This window comes from Actinia tenebrosa, unplaced genomic scaffold, assembly GCF_029948245.1.
Source record: "Actinia tenebrosa isolate PJP-AT-01 unplaced genomic scaffold, QUT_ActTen_1.0 PGA_scaffold10__47_contigs__length_13832649, whole genome shotgun sequence".
In the NCBI taxonomy this organism is placed as follows: Eukaryota; Metazoa; Cnidaria; class Anthozoa; order Actiniaria; family Actiniidae; genus Actinia; species Actinia tenebrosa.
Window position 1 is genome coordinate 10,181,887 of NW_028292570.1, and position 17,270 is coordinate 10,199,156.

Here is a 17,270-nt window from a genome sequence, read left to right on the forward strand (position 1 = left end):
TACATATGTATAACCAATTGATTTTTGGTTGTCTTTACCAATATAATTGGTTATGAAGCTAGCAAATCATATGTATAAAAGTTGTAAAAGGGACAGAATAAATGAACCAACCCACGCTTTTAACTTGCTGAATTGGAATTATGGTGAGCAATATTTTTTATTCAATTTCTATTCGTAAATAATGACAATAAATTGCATAATAGGCTAATTATTTACATAATGGCAAAACAATTTAATATTCTGGCACCCGAAATCTTGGTGCAACGTATGTGCCATATTGTGAACCATACGGCTTTGTTAAGTGAGCTGGCAAATATGTCATAAATTCATTTTGATATGAGATAAATTTATCTGCATTGGCAGGTACTTCTACTTGATATGCATGGAAGTGCTCACAGAATTCAATGGTTGTTATCTTTTTGAGAACAAAGTGAACATTTTCTGGAGACAAAACCACAATTTTCAGAATTGTAGCAAATGTTGGGAGATCATTTAAATATCCAGTTGCAACAACAGCCGCCAGTCGATATTCTGTTCCATGGATGGTGACTGTTTTTGCCCTGAAAAGACATAATGAATACTTACAATTACAATTTATGTACCAATGAAAATTAAATAAGAACTATAAAAAATTGCTTACTCATAAAGGATATCTCTTTCTAAAATTGTCCTTTCTTTCTGTTTCAATAGCTGATAATATTCTGCATCTCCTGCTGCAATATCCTTCCCTTGACCTAAAGAAAAATATTTTTTGTTTAGCATAAAACAAGGTTAACAACTTTTCCTTTTCCATTCATTTATCCTTTTTCCAAAAAGTAATCAAGATGGATGAGGACAATATGTCTCTCCTTTCACAGCCACAAGCAATTAGTTTTCAAAGAGTTTACATGCAATTATTACTGTGCACCCTAAGTTATAGCTAAAGCACTTCATTTAAAGAACTACATCATGTTTGATACTTGAAGAAAAAAGAGGAATTCACTTGAACAATATTGCTATATGTAGTATCACAGAGTATTGTTGATTACTGCAGATATCAGCTTGAACACCAATATTATAGACTATGACAGAGAACATGTAACTGATTTCAAACCACCTCCATTCCAAATAGGTGCAGCCTCTAATTTGATCCTGGGTTATTGATTTTTTCCCTCTTTGTTTTCTTACCCATACACATGATAATGGCACAAACCTGATTAAGAATGGAATCTTCATTTAACATCTGCTCAAGAGAATCCAATAATGGGATATACATCATCTCATCATCTTTAAGGACCTCTTTATAGACTTTTCCAGCTCGCCGTTTCCTTGAACTTTGTCCTAGTGTTATGCGGTCAGGGGTCTAAAATGAGATCAAAGATATGAAAAACTTTTGACCAGTGGTTTCTATAAGGATCACAAATATAGTCGAACAGTAAAAGGATTAAATTTGACACACACAAATAATAATAATGGTCATGTCTCATTATGGTCACTTCACCACGCATTTGAATAACTCCAACAACCCCATCGATATCAAGGGTCTCACAGCAATGAAACTTGTGCAAACTTATACTGAAACTTGAAACCTAGAGTCACGCCAGCCTATCCGGTCTGGATAAGAGTAACTATTGTTGACATTACAAATGGAGAACCTACCAGTAGTCCAAAGTTTACTTTGAAGTATGCTGCTTGTTTGTGTTTTGTTGAAACATGCTGAAATGGATTACTGATGGGGTGATCATCTGCAAATAGTTGCTCAAGTCCAGGGATGCTATCAAGTGAAATTCCAGCATCATCTAAACACACCTCCACACCTTTTCTTACACTCTCAACAGTGTTTCTTACAAGAGTAGTTGAATCTTCAACAATATTGTTGACTGCTTTTTGTGTAAGAAGATTGGTTTCTCTGGTTTTTAGGACATATAATGCATCAAGTCTCTTCTTTTCTTCTTCATCATGTTCTTCTTCATTTTCATTCATAAAATCATTCTGGTTGTCTACTTGGTCTAAATCTAGATCACCTTCCACACTCTCAGTATCGGGAGAACAGACTTCGTTACTGGAATCAATTGCTGCTTTTAAGTCAAAATTTGCATGCTTCCGACGCAGATAGCTTTTGTAGGAGTTCACCTGATAGGAGTGATACCATTACTATCATTATCATCATCATCATCTTTCTGGCGCATTGTTATCCTTTAAAGGACTCATCTTTGTGACAATATTTCAGTCACGAAGTTACATGCCTTTCTAAGTGTAAGCTGGCAACCAGGAACTTCACAAGATATGGCTAAATTAGAATCATTCCTGTGGACTTTAATTAAATGAGAAAGCATTGAAGAAATTGTAGACGCAAAAAAGGTCTGACAAACTTGGCAAATCAGAGGCATTTTTATGGTTCATTTCTGTTTTTGAAAACATGGTAAAAAAGATCCTTGAAGAAAGATGAACCTCATGACCAAATCGTAGAAATATTTAGCGCGTTAGTGCGAAATATGAAACTCAGTATTTAGTCATGTTTGATTGGAGAATTTGCTCGGCTTGTTTGCTTAGTGAAATTCGACGCATCATACCATTCTTATATATCGTTGCAAATTGGCGCCAATATTTCACTACTCACGCTGCGTTGCTCGAGCTCTCAACATCAAAGGATTCAACTGTTCAGCTTCTTTTTTCTAAATAATTCTTACTATGGCACTTCCACTTACCAGAAAATCGTCGATCGAAGATGTGGCTTCATTTTTGGAAGAGAATGCCCTAGGGGATATCGTGAAAACCTTCAAAGGTGAGTCAAACTCGTCCATAATGATGACCCTTGATCGTTGAACAACCCATGTGGTTGTCGTTAAATGATTTTGTGAATACTCCATGTTGATGTCCATGTTGATATCAAGCGGTACCTCTTTTCACAGACAATGAAATCGATGTTGAAGTATTCTACGATCTCGAGTACAGAGATATCCTAGAAACAATTCCGCGCTTAAAAACAAGGAAGAACTTTATAAAAGTCTTTGGACAAGTTACGGGTTTGGTAAGTAAATATGGAAATAATTCTTTACGAATGCTATTAAAAAGATTTATCTTCGTTAATTAATAAAGCCGCCATTTTCCTGCAGTTGAATTTGGAGGGCGATTTCGACAGTAGGCAGGGAAAGCCTGGCACAGATCTGGCTGTTCAGAATCGTTGGTGAAGGGCGCCATTTTGTAACCGATAGTTATTCGAAGCCATCCGAAAATTGTCCGAATTTCCATAACACAGGCAACCCAAACCTTAAAATTATTGTCCATTTTTCACAGACATTCGACGCTGAAGGAAAAAGTTGTCCGCTGCGCCCGACGGTGGAACATGAAAAATACAGCTCCGCTGAAGAAGATTGTCGTTCTATTAGCGACTCTGTGAGCCATCTTGTGAGCTCACCTGGTAGTTCATCTTCAGAAGATGAAGAGGCAGTGAGCCTGGCCACTCCAAGACAAAGGAAAAGGCCAGCTGATCAAGCTCCAATACAGAATGCATCGAGAGAGAAAACAAAAAGGCGAATTCCAGACGACTCCGATAATGACAATGAAGACGGTGGAAAAGATAGCCCAGTCATCCCCAAGCAACTGCCAATGACTATAAAAAAAGAACACGCCTAACTGTAAAGGAAAAGAGGCAAGCTGAGCTTATGTAGACTTTGATTACTTGGCATATAGAAAAGATCGAAAGTCAGGGAGGAAATATGCATTAAATTAGAAGAAAATGTATTTTGAAACTAACACTATCATTTGAATGAATGTGCCATGAAACCATGAAATATATCTAGAATTTCGTTATATTTTTCTCACTTTTCATTTCTATTCTATTTATGTAGCCACTAAATAGTGACGAAAATGAGTTTGGAGGAAATTTGTTAAAAGATTTTGTCCTACCTTCAAGGGTAAGTAATGCACTAATCTTAAATAGATACACATTTTCACAAGTTGCACCCAAGAAATATACAAAAATATGTAATTTTTTATACCATTTACAAGTAGTGATCACAAAGCAACTCAAAATGAAGTTGATCTAGCAACGGACAAATTATAAATTCGCATTACAACCCCAAGCTGATAAGCCTAGTATAAACCTCATATGTCATCTCATGATTGTTGCGTATAACACATCCAGTTGATAAATCAAGAGTTAGGGTGTATGTAAGTCATTTCATTTTTTTATTTCAGTGGCAACCACATGTCGAACAGGCTTTGAAAAGAGGGGGTCCCTTAAATACTGCTGAGAAGAACACCTTGGTAAGACAGATATGTGACTCTATCATGGCTATAACAAGCACTGTCTACAAGAGAGAAAGAGAGCATATTGCCCTGATGCTGGTCGAAAAGTACCCTTTCCTCAGGGGCTCCTTTGGTGCAGGACATGTGAGTATGAACAGATATATAAATTACTGATCAATTCAGTACTGAATAATATATATATATAAAATATACACATGTCCAATGAGATTCATAAAATATTTTTAGTTGTTTGATGAATAATTATTCATATTCTTGTAATTAATATTCTAGCAAATGTGGGCAGAAAAGATCAATGAAAGGATCTGGAATCTTAAGAGGCTGGCAAAGAGAAATGAAAAGAAAAAGCTGAAAGAAGAAGGAGTAGATGTGCCTAAAGGCAAGCCAGAGCGAAAAGGAAAAAAGAGTGGCCCGTACGAAACGGGCAGATCTGTTTTTGATCTGCTGCAGATCTGCCAAGAAGTCTGTTACAGATCTGCAAACAGTCTGCTAAAAATCTACAGACTATCTACAGATTATCTGTGGAATGTCTGCAGATTATCTGCAGATTATCTGCAGAATATCTGCATAAAGTCTGCAAAATTGATCTGCAGTTAGGTCTGTCAATTACAGACGTTCAGCAGATGCTAAACATTTAAAAACAATATGCTGGCTCCACCAATCATATCCCTTTTATTTAGAGAACAAAATAATGTTTGTTATCAACATTACACAAGAACATGATTGCTGCAGATGAGTGATGTATAATATGATATCAGGTTACATCATAGAGATCACTACATGCATGGCATACTTCTGTAGATTAGTACGCCCATGCAATCGATCCTTACTCCATACCGAATCAAGAAAAAGAAAGAAAAAGCGTTTTCTAGCTGTCAACAAAGAATCAGTACTCAGACAATATGTAGCTACCTAATTTTTTTGGCATAAAGGCATTTTTCAAAACATCCTAAGTAAGTCATTGTGAGTGAAACACTAATATAGCTACTAATACACGCTTATAAACACACATCCTAAATGTAATAATATATATATACTCAAAAATACAAACCTATATAAATCACTTATCTTACTACTTACTCCTTACAAATACACTTAAATTCCTAAAGATACTTTATATTAGTCCTTCAAAGACTTAAAATTTTGAAACTTCCTTAAGTTTTTTTCTCTTGGCTGTCCCAACTTTGTTGGTCAAAATTCGATTCATCTTGGAGACGGTCAACTCCGTGTTGTTTATGGAAGCGAACCGTCCAGAATAAGCTAGAAGAAAAAAGATAGCGTTTAGAAATTGCTTGTCCGTTTTAATTTCACGGCTCAACGATAACTGCAAGTGCCCTATCTTTATTATTAAAACTTAGTCATTATTGTAATAATATATATAAGTTTTTAGGGACGGACCATTAGATAGTTGAGGGGGAGGGGGGGGGGGGTTGCGTAAATCCCCAAAAAATATCGAGCAATCACTTAAACCTCAAAAAAAAAAAAAAAAAAAAATCGTGCAACCTCTTCTGCTAGAAGAAAAATATCTAACTGTACGCAAAAAAATAATGTAAATATATATATATATATATCATGCCAACAAAATTCCTGCAATCGCCCATCAATTATCTAATTGTCCATCCCTTAGTTTAAGGGATTTTACTCCGACGAAGGAATAAAGTCCGAAACGTCAGTAAGTTTTTTCATCTTTTCACGGTGTATAATTTACCTTTTCATCATTACTGTTTCATTAGAAACGCCGACGCAGCTCACACTAGTTTTTACCTAGTTATATCTTCTTAGTTTAAGATTATAACGTAATAGGTGCTGACCTTTTACTGTCTTGACGATGTCCTGATTAAGTGTTGTCATCACGGACCCATCTTTTGACGTTAGTTTGCGGGTCCCGTGAGCCAGACTCGTGGCCAGTGTTTCATCACTAAAGAAAGTTTCTATAAGCAGCAGAAACAATTTTCTCGCATCTTTTCCGCTCTGGCTGTGAATGGAATGGAGCCTTGCAGAAGATATATATACTCCAGATCCTGGCACAAGTTCTTGCTTTCCAGGACCTGGAATGCTGGAGCATTCTTGATTGCTTCCTGCCTGAAATTTGAGAAACATTTTAGTGAGTCGTGCTAAACTACAAACCGTAAGACATAGCATTTGTATCAAATTAGTTACACTTACTGGTTTTAAGTTCTTCTCAGCATTGATGTTAGTGTGAGATGATGCCGATTCGTTGCATCCTCCATATGATGTTTGATACTAAATTTAAAAAGAAAGGTTACAAACAACTCATTAAAATAATGTATTGATGTATAAACTATAAAAGATGCCGCTTACCTGGTTTGCAACGTCGCCTCCTTTGTAAGCGTTCAAAATGTTTTCGAGAAATTCAATGTTTTCAGAACTGATAGGAACTATAAACAAAACAGACCAATTGTATTTGTTATTGTTGTTTGGTTTTCAATTAAAAGATTCATTTATCCAAAAAAAGGTCCTAGAAAATCACGATTGTGAGAAAGCTTGAGATTTTGAATTCTCTTAATACAATAGGCGCTATAAGATTATCGCTATCTTAGTTTGTAATTCCGTTGTCGAACTTATAAGCGTGACTTTAATCGAATGGCGTGCACACTGTACATGCAATCCTGTGCAAAACAATGAGAAGTACAAGGGGGAACTTACATGGTAATTGCCTTCTTTTTAGAGCTGCTATTTCTTCTTTGAGCTCATTTACCATTTCTGAGCAGTTTGAACAAGGAACGACTCTTTCGACTACTGGTTCAACTTCAATTTCGGATGTTGAAATGTCTTCCGCATCCAAGTCGTATAGAGATCGTAAGAAGTGACCAGTCTCCCCAAGAGATATTCCTTCAGTCACAGTGTTCGACGGACGTACTGGAGTGTAATATGGAAGTCCAGGCGTGTTAGATGGAGGTGCATGAGTGTTAGATGGAGGTGCATGAGTGTTAGATGGAGGTGCATGAGTGTTAGATGGAGGTGCATGAGTGTTAGATGGAAGTGCATGAGTGTTAGATGGAGGTGCATGAGTGTTAGATGGAAGTGCATGAGTGTTAGATGGAGGTGCATGAGTGTTAGATGGATGTGCATGAGTGTTAGATGGAAGTGCATGAGTGTTAGATGGAGGTGCATGAGTGTTAGATGGAAGTGCATGAGTGTTAGATGGAGGTGCATGAGTGTTAGATGGAGGTGCATGAGTGTTAGATGGAGGTGCATGAGTGTTAGATGGAAGTGCATGAGTGTTAGATGGAAGTGCATGAGTGTTAGATGGAAGTGCATGAGTGTTAGATGGAGGTGCATGAGTATTGGATGGAGGTGCATGAGTGTTGGATGGAAGTGCATGAGTGTTAGATGGAGGTGCATGAGTGTTAGATGGAGGTGCATGAGTATTGGATGGAGGTGCATGAGTGTTAGATGGAGGTGCATAAGTGTTAGATGGACGTGCATGAGTGTTAGATGGAGGTCCAGGAGTTTCTGCTGTGGAAGGCTGCTGGGTGGTGACATCAACTTCTGTTGCTTGATCCGTATAGCGTTCCTTGAAGACAATAGCTGCTTGCGTTTTCCCCGCCTCTATTTCAGCATTCTTTTTATTTTTCAATTCTTCTTTCTTGCTTACCGGCTTCTGTTGTCGTGGGGCATTGTTTGTTTTCTTTACTATTTTGTTTTGGTTTTGGTGACCATCATTTCCTTCTTCACTCTCCAGAGCAATTCTTGATTTTTTTCGCGGTCGTTTTTTGGCCGTGACTTCGCTCTCCATTTCCTCAGCAACCTTAACGCACTCCAGTTCGAGTTCCTCCTCGTTATCTAAAATACATATTTTGTGATTTGTACATCACTTAAGTCTCTTGCTTCAAGCTCTAAATGTTTCACTTTTAATCATCAATATATACCATTATTCTAGAAAGTCTAAAGGCATTATTTCCCTGTACTCAAAGAATCAAATCAAGGTATGCAAATGTACTAGTGTCACCATGTTGACTGTTGAAACCTAATAGCTGCATAGTCAACATTCCAAGTTTTTGCGCCTAAATTTAATTTCTACATATTCGGCGCCGCGCAAAATTACCGAGTTTGATTTAGCTTATTGTTCTTTTTTTACCAAGTTGGTAAGAGTAGTTAATTTTGTTTAATATTCTCTTGTATAGATTTATATGTAGTAATTTTTTCAGATAATCCGTACTTTCGCGCAAGTCAGCTATGTTGCGAAGTACACAACCCTTAGTTAAATTGATCGACGGAATTCACTGACTTTTTTTATGCATGTAAAACATGAACATATTTGTAACTTAGGCCATGGCCGACGATGATTATTCAAAATTCGAAGACTGCATATTTTAACACTGATCATTTGTTAAGACTCACCTCCAACCATTATTATCTTGGCAGGATATGCTGTGAATTTAGCGGCCTTTCTACCTTTCCTGCTCTCCTCCCAATCTACCATAGTTGTTTCTCCCTCTTTGACATTTCCATGAATGTTCCTTGCACACACAACGCTGTACTGCTTATCTTGGATCCAGTAAACCAAAGCATAGGCCATTGTACGAATTTTTCTGAGAGGATGCTATTAGCGTTGTCTAAAACCAATTCGGAAAATGGCGCGCAAAAGTGAACACCGCGTTTGAACTCAGTCCATAAAGTGACATTTGACCAGTCGATCGCTCTCAGATAACATGCCCTTATCGGATCGGTTTCCTATTGGTTGGGTACGAAGATCCATTTCAGAGAGAGGAACCGTGTTTACTTAAAATAGAAAAGAGTTCACACCAGCTTCCTAAGTATATTTATTTTCAGTTTTACCTGTCAACTTATAACCAAAGACCTACTGAACGCTTGTACAAATTATCATTTGCATTTCTGTAGATGCGTATGCAGTCGTTGTATTCTTTGTTGTGGTCGTAATTTCTCTAAGACAACAGTAACTGTCAGCAGAATTTTATTTGGGATTGGTACCGTCTACTTTTTAGCAATGTTTTGGCGAGTAAAACTTGAACAACCGTAAGTTTTATGAGATCAAGATGATTGTACCTCAAAAACATTATTTTGTATTAAACTTATGAGAACTAAGTCAAGTGATAATTGACCCAATTCACTTTTAAGAAATCACAAGACTGAGCTAAGTAAACATAAAATGACAACAAAAACATCATCATTAGCGAGTTTCATATCCGAGTTTATAGCTAGGTTTTATCTTATTTTTGCCGAAATTCCAAATTTGAACAACGTTAAAATACGCTCGCTTCTAAGCAGCTTGTCAGTGATGCGTTTAGAATGCGTTCACTATTGTTAAAACAAACACATGAAGGAACACCCTTCATATTAGGTTACAAGTGGGGAATGTATCTAACAGTCAAGTGTCTATTAAGTCTCGCGTACGGCCGTGTTTAGCTTCGGATAATAGTTTTTTTTCACCAATGGCTGAAAATACTGATGACTATTCTTCTTCTATTTGCAATGAAGAAACAACCGATGTTAATAAGCCTTTCGAAATACCCGGTTTGTTTTCCCAAGTCGAGGGAATAGCATGTGATATCAACTCAACATATTTTGAAGTGGATCAAGAAGACAACAGTCAAGTGTCTATTGGAGATGGACTAGAGGAAACAAATGACACAGCTATCAGTGAAGTTGGTTTTAGCCCCCAAAGTCCATCACAATCACTGGATATTTGTGACTATATAGACCTTTTGGAGAATTCCGAATATGTCGTTGATCCTGAGCAAAGGAGAGAAGAGGTTGACCTTTTAGAGCCCGAATTTGATGAAAGTCTTAATGATAGCACACCATGGCCCGAGGAATTATTTTCAAATGTTACCGATGACTATGATGAAATGTTTTCAACTCCAGCTGAAAACTTGTTCGAAGATGATGAAAGTGAAAACAATGATAGGCAAAACGACGAGCATCATCAACCGCTTTATCACAATGCCCCTTTGACAGTATCAGAAAGTTTACTGCTGATCATTACTTTCGCCATACGACATACACTATCTGGAAGCGCTCTGGAGGATTTGCTTGTTTTGATCAGTTTGCATTGCATCGCCCCTAATTTGTGCCGGAAATCCCTTCAACAGTTCCGAAAATTTTTCAAAAACATCAAGAATCCTTTGGTGTATCATCGTTACTGTTCTTATTGCTTCTTACTCATTGATGACAAAGCTACAGTTGTTTGTCCAAACACTCTTTGTGCACGAGACCTTACAAAGAGGAACTCCTGCTCTTTCTTTATAGAGATACCAATTGCGCAACAGATTTGCAATTTGTTTGCTAAAAATGGCTTTTATGACAGCTTAAGCTATCGTTTCAAAAGGACCAAAAAAAATGAAGACAACTTTGAAGATATTTACGACGGATCCGAGTATAAAAGACATTGCAACCCTGGTCTATTAGATTTTCAACACAACCTATCTTTGTTATGGAATACAGATGGTGTCCCAGTTTTCAAATCTTCTAAGTACTCAATATGGCCATTATACTTCGTTATTAACGAACTTCCGTTTGCTGAACGCACTAAGAGAGAAAACATGTTGTTTGCTGGGCTCTGGTTTGGAGATACTAAACCTTTCATGTTAACATTCTTACAACCTTTTCATTCATCTTTAAGAAAACTAGAAACGGATGGAATTAACGTAAAAGTGAAAAGTAGTGACAATAGCATTCGCCCTCTTGTATTGAGTAAAGTAATCTTGCTGGCGGGAACATGCGACTTGCCGGCGAAATGTCTGGTATGTAATACAATGCAATACAATGGAGAATATGGTTGCTCGAAATGTAAGCAAAAGGGCGAAACTGTTAAAGTTTCTGAGAGAGGACACGTCCACGCATTTCCATTTATTCGGCCGGATCCCACTGGACCACAAAGGACTCATTCAGAAACTCTAAAACACGCTGAAAAGGCAGTAAATAGTGGCAAGCATGTAGATGGTATTAAGGGACCATCATGGCTTGCTGGGCTTTCGAGTTATGACATCATCAAAGGAACTGCAGTTGATTATATGCATGGGTTATGCCTTGGAGTTATGAAATCTTTGCTTGGCCTTTGGTTTGCCCCAGAACATTCCGGCAAACCATTTAACATCACGAACAAAGTTACAAAAGCAGATGAAAGGCTACTTCAATTACATCCTCCCTTTGAAATAGGACGAATACCAAGGACAGTTGAAAACCACAGAAAATATTGGAAGGCATCTGAGCTGAGGTCATTTTTACTTTATTATGGGATACCGGTGTTGTTTGGCATTTTGGATGACCATTATTTTCATCATTTTGCTGTTTTTAGTGAAGCATCATTTATTCTTTTACAAGACTCGATATCAGAGATACAACTGCAGCACTGTCAAAGACTCCTAGAATACTTTTGCTTTATGCTTCCCTAATTATATGAACTTCGTTATCAAACTATCAATATCCACAATCTTTTGCACCTTCCTCAAGCAGTGCGGGAACTTGGTCCGCTGTGGACCCATTCGTGTTTTCATTTTGAAGACAAGAATGGGTATATCTTAAAAATGATTCATGGCACGCAAAACGTTTCTTCGCAAATTGTCTCAGCAGTCTCTTTCATTCAAAATTTACCACAGATGGTAGAATCCCTTGAACGTAATTCAAGTGCTTTAGCTTTTTATCGGAAGCTAATTGGATTTCAACAAAATACACAGCAAACACAAGTAATGCATAATGCTTATGCACTTGGATCTTCTTTTTCTCGAGAGCTTACAAAGGAAGAGTTCACTGCTCTAGCGAACGAACTAGGATACAATCCTGACTCGAACACTGTTCTTACATTTACTCGAATAAAAAAGAATAAAGAGATTTTTCATTCAAGTTTGTACAGGAAAGCGACTGTTAGGAATAGCTATACCGTCATGTATCAATCTGGTGGAAACGATTTAAGATTCGGGCAAATACTTTACTTTTTCCAATATAAGCCGAGTTGTACAAGGATGGGTAACTGTATGTTCAGATGCACATGCCATGCCTTCAATTACTCCATGATTCAAGAGCTTTCACAAGAGCAAGATATTAATTTGTTTACAGACGACTCATGTCCAGTTGAATTGACTCATGTAATTCCAGTTAAAAGGACAATTTTGAAAGTAATTCCTTTTTCAAGTATCGTCACAAAGTGTATATACCTAAGTTATAAACAAGAGCCATGTCACGAAGAAATAGCCTTTGTTGCAACTTTTCCTAACAAACTGGAACAATATTAATTTTTAAAAGATTTTATTTATCAATCATTTCTCTTTCAAATTTGTATTATAATATTGTCAACTTCAATTTCCGGTTGGCGTGCCCCAGTGCGGTGACCGTGCTGTTTTCATGCATTCATATACAAAAACCGCTCTTAGTTTACAACTATATCTGATTCAGTATAAACAAAGCAGGGAGAATGTAGAGTTTTATGTAGTTTAATGTGGTATTTACGAGGCTTTTGTTTTCGGATTCTGTTGAGATTTTGGGTAAACGTAACGAAGCCCTTGACGAAATCGTCCATGTGTTAACAGATAATATAACTCTAAAATGAAGTCCCATGGACCTTCAGGATAGACCAGCGATTTAGTTAAAGTACAACTTTGACGAAAATTGGTCTCTCGGCCAAAGAGTTATTATGTACAGCGGTTTTACCTATGACGTCATAAGTACATGCAACCTTAGAGTAACGCACTTTGACCAGAATACATTTCTTGTTCGAGTTACCTTGAGTGTATTTGACGTTTTAAACGCCTTATTGTTTTAAACGCGTTAATGAATAAATCTAAACAGTCTTTTCTAAATCTTCGATACCTTATCAAATGATAAGTCAATTCGGGAAAGTTGGAAGCTCACTATTACAAGGTCAACTGATGTTTGTTTAATTACGGTATGTACCGTGTTTGGAGTAGTTTAATCTATTTTCGAATGTGTATTTGAATTACCAGCGTTTAGAAATATTAGGCATAAAATGGAAACCAAAGGAGCACTTAAGAGTTGCCTCGAATAGTAGATTTGATAAGTCTTGATTATTTAGCGTAAGCCGAACCCTTTCTTAAACGCCATGCAGTCATCTATTCATTAGATATTTTTGTCCAAACCACGAATCTTGAAAATAATTTTACTTAATAGCGGAAAATTATATAAAAAATTCTTGCAAATTAAGTTTTTGCCACTAAGGTTTATATAAAAAAGGTATAGATCACCCCAAATATTAATGTTCTCGATATGATCTCCAGGACGATGCTACGTACGCGCTGTTATTTGTTTGCATATTTTATGGCAGATTTTGCAGATGTTAGACAGATCTGTTTTTGATCTGCTGGTAGTCTGTCGAATATGATCATTGCAGACAACCTTCTTACCAACATCTGCACAGACTAAGAGCAGATCATGCAGACCTAAAACAAGGCTGCAGTGCATCTGTTTTGGCAAAAACAGATCTGCTGCAGATCTTTTGCAGATCTGCCCGTTTCGTACGGGGGGTCATCTTCAGAGCTGCCTATCATCCAAGGTGAAACTAAGGACACATTAGAGAGTCAAAGGCTAGAACTCCTTAAACTATGGAAAACCTCTCCTAGAGATGCCCAAAACATCAGGACTCTAATGGAAAAGACATTCCCACTAAGGAGGTCATTCATTCTCAAAGCAGATGTACGCCTATGGAAGATACTGGGGGATTATCCTGCTTTTCAGGATGCAAAGGGAAATGAGGTATATAAATTGTTTGCTCATAATAATTATAGAATTCAATTAGCTCTATGATATGAACCTTACACACTGTTTCCATGCAATGCCTGGATAGTGACAGAATTTTTTTTTTTGATTTTCATCTTCATATAGCTGACAGTAGCAAATATTTTTTTCTGTCACATGCACCATTGCCTTAGGGTTAAATCGTTTAATTATTTGTAATGCAACTAATTAAGTATAAATTTTGAAAATTCTAGCTGAAAGCAGAGCTGGGAAGAATCCTTGGAAATCCAAACATTGTCAAGGAGATGAAAGAAATATGGGATATGAAGAAGCCTGCAATTTTGTCTGCTCTAAAAAGTGAAAAAAAGCAGGAAATACGCTCATTACTGTTTTCCCTGGAAGATTGTGATCCAGCAGATGAAAAAGGTAAAAACAACAATAATTATTTGTTTTCTGACAATATGCCAATCCTATAATTGCATAAATCAAGGAGTTTCTTCTACATTAATGTGAAATTTATTATCCAAAGTCCATTGTCAGGGAATGAATGAAATTACAAATCTTAAGTCAGTTATACTATGGTGAGTAATTCTAAATCCACTCTATATGCTAACTATGCGCATGGGTATAAAAAAAGGAATCTGAAAGATGTTGTATTCCTGTAAAAGAGGAAGATAAATTTCAGAGAATGTCCTTCATGAGTCTTCTTTAAACATTCTGTTCTTTTTCTTCGTCTTTTAAAGGAAATAGAACCTCTTTTAGATTCCATTTTTTATAAGCATGCGCATAGTTAGCATCTAGAGTGCACTTTAGTATTACTCACCATAGAATAACTGACTTAAGATTAGTAATTTCTTTCATTCCCTGATGAGGAACTAAGATATCCTTAAGCGTGGAAAATGAATTTCAATTAAACGTAGAAGAAACACCTTGATTCATACAACTATCGTACCCAACATACTAAACTTGATTCTATAATTGTTTTGAAATCAACTGCGGCTATACCCAGAGGTGTAGTGTTATATGAATAAGTATGGAACCTTATCATCAACTTGGTCATTGTAGTTGGGCAGACTTTAGGCCAAAGCAATACTAAACAATTCTCACTATTTTGTGGGATTATAATGACATTGCTTTCAACCCCTATTTTTTGACTTTACTGATGCTATTTTAATATATTTTTGCACTGATGTTAATTTCAGAATTGGAAGATCGGTGTATATTGGCTTGTCTTCCCCATGCTCTAGGAGAGAAGTCAACCAGTAAAGTTGCCATAGGAGAACTTTTTTGGCATATCACTTCAGTAAGTCTGCTAGTAATATATAACTCAAAATACTAAAATGTACTTCAATTGAATTGTCTTTACAGCATGATGCATGCTATTGTTGAAGTTTCCACCTAGACAAATTTTAATTTTTCTTTTTCTTTTCTTGGTGTTTTTTTTCAATAATCATACCCGGCTACTTAGCAAGTCTTAGAAAAAAACAAGCTAATGAGATATGACAAATTCTTCGATAAAGATGATCGATTTTGGCAAAAGTCTCAAAAAGCACTTAGGAACATTCGGCTGCTTTGAAAAAGTGTAAAAAATCTTGCTCTGGTGGGAATAGTAGCAAGTTTTGCGCTGTGAGCCTTAGAAATTTATAGGATATATTAGCGCAAGAAGTTTCCAAATTTGTTATATTTATTTAAATTTATATTTAAATTATATTTATTATTTATTATATTGGTTTTTTTTATTTATTTATTTATTGGTTTTTTTCATCGTAGGATAAAGACGATATAGATGCAATAATAACAACAAGTACCTCCCCTCGATTGGTATCCGCTGGGTCACTTGAACAGCTGGAGACCTTGTGTTTAGTGGCCGAGGGGATGGTAGTCTGTACATTTAGAAATTCTAACATATTTAACGCTGTGATTGCCCTATTGGGCTGTTTTTATATGCTAAATGCTTGCTTCCCCATAGGTAGCAATGGGCGAAGCAAAAATGTTTACCTCTTTTTGGAGCATTTGCTTATTAATGATAAGAAGCAGCTTCCCACTGGGGTGGAGAACTTTTGCCACAGCATTAAAACTGTATTTTTTTTGATTTGTGATTATTATTTATCAATATTATTGTCAATTATAAATAATTTTATTATTGATATAATAAAGAGGCTGTGAAAATTTTTATATTTCAAATTATTGTGTACAATTCGTTTCCAGATAAAGCAATTCTAACCATTTGTAATTGGTCAGTGGGACCAATATTCCTGGTTAATCTGACCAAATTGTAATGGTGCATACAACCAAAAAGAATTGGTCACAGTTACCAATATATTTTAACCAATAACGGATGGTTAATTCAACCAAAAAAAAATTGGTTATCTGTGATGCATTGAGGTAACCAATTTTAATTGGTTATTTCAACCAATCTGTTTTTACAGTGTGCATAATAGATAAACATATTCCCTTAAACTATTTTTCAAAAAAGAAATCAAAACTTCAAAGTACACCTTGGATTATAAAAGGTATTATGACTTCCATACAACAACAACAAAGAAAGAAAGAAAAAAAAAAAGCAAATTATACAAAAAAATTATCAAAACCAATTCTGCTGTCTATCAAACTAAATTTAAACTTTATAGGAATAAAATTAATCAAGAATTAGCAAGAGACAATATCATGATGACCATTTCAATGCAAATGCAACTAACAGCAAACAAGTCTTGAAAGGAATCAAAGAAATAGTAAACACTAGCCTGCGTGCCGCCGAACGTTTACTCGTAAAGTCCGTAAAGTCGACTTTACGACAGAAAATTCCGGATGCAGTGCAGGCTAGTAAACACCAAATCCAATAAATCTTATCAACAAATTAGCAAAATTTGCATCAATGATAATGACTTAACTGATCCAAAATCAATTTCTGATGCATTACTTTGCCAACATTGGCAAGCAATTGGCTGATAAAATACCACCCTCTACTATTTCTTATATACATTAACGATTTTCATCTCCGGTCTAGCATCTTAGATTTCCATCTTTTTACAGATGATGCATGCTTATTCTATAAACAACAAAACGTAACTTCTATACAAACTAATATCAATGCTGAGCTCGACAACATTTATTCATGGCTGTATGCTAATAAACTTACACTAAAAATAGTCAAACTATGTACTCTTTCATACTACTCAAAGGAAAAGTACTGCTAGTACTGATTTTTGACCAAAAGGAACTTAAACAGGAAAAGTATATCAAATATCTTGGTATTTTAATAGGTCAAATCTGTCATTGAAACCCCACATAAGTCATATTTTGAAAAAGATCAAAAGAAACTGTGTATCTTACCTAAAATCAGTTATTTT

The 17,270-nt window shown here is 36.1% G+C and overlaps 3 protein-coding genes across 3 annotated transcripts; all 3 read left to right on the forward strand.

Annotated features, from left to right (window-relative positions):
* Positions 1-2,670: 2,670 nt before the first annotated feature.
* LOC116288543 (uncharacterized) lies at positions 2,671-16,086 on the forward strand. Its single transcript, XM_089026363.1, has 10 exons — positions 2,671-2,764; positions 2,874-3,010; positions 3,277-3,567; positions 3,831-3,896; positions 4,180-4,374; positions 4,522-4,776; positions 13,636-13,938; positions 14,175-14,346; positions 15,123-15,223; positions 15,691-16,086. Exons 1-10 carry the CDS (start codon positions 2,671-2,673, stop codon positions 16,084-16,086), a joined length of 2,010 nt encoding a protein of 669 aa, XP_088882489.1.
* On the forward strand, positions 9,666-11,637 carry LOC148912983 (uncharacterized). Its single transcript, XM_089026892.1, has one exon. It carries the CDS (start codon positions 9,666-9,668, stop codon positions 11,625-11,627), a length of 1,962 nt encoding a protein of 653 aa, XP_088883018.1. The 3' UTR covers positions 11,628-11,637.
* On the forward strand, positions 11,760-12,464 carry LOC148912984 (uncharacterized). Its single transcript, XM_089026891.1, has one exon. It carries the CDS (start codon positions 11,760-11,762, stop codon positions 12,462-12,464), a length of 705 nt encoding a protein of 234 aa, XP_088883017.1.
* Positions 16,087-17,270: the final 1,184 nt, after the last annotated feature.

What these genes read in the sequence shown, in the direction of transcription:
- LOC116288543 (XM_089026363.1), top strand. Translation starts at nt 2,671, where the DNA reads ATGGCACTTCCACTTACCAGAAAATCGTCGATCGAAGATGTGGCTTCA. An exon ending in TTGGACAAGTTACGGGTTTG is followed by an intron (nt 3,011 to 3,276) that starts GTAAGTAAATAT and finishes CATTTTTCACAG; the next exon opens with ACATTCGACGCTGAAGGAAA. An exon ending in TGATCCAGCAGATGAAAAAG is followed by an intron (nt 14,347 to 15,122) that starts GTAAAAACAACA and finishes TGTTAATTTCAG; the next exon opens with AATTGGAAGATCGGTGTATA.
- LOC148912983 (XM_089026892.1), top strand. Translation starts at nt 9,666, where the DNA reads ATGGCTGAAAATACTGATGACTATTCTTCTTCTATTTGCAATGAAGAA.
- LOC148912984 (XM_089026891.1), top strand. Translation starts at nt 11,760, where the DNA reads ATGATTCATGGCACGCAAAACGTTTCTTCGCAAATTGTCTCAGCAGTC.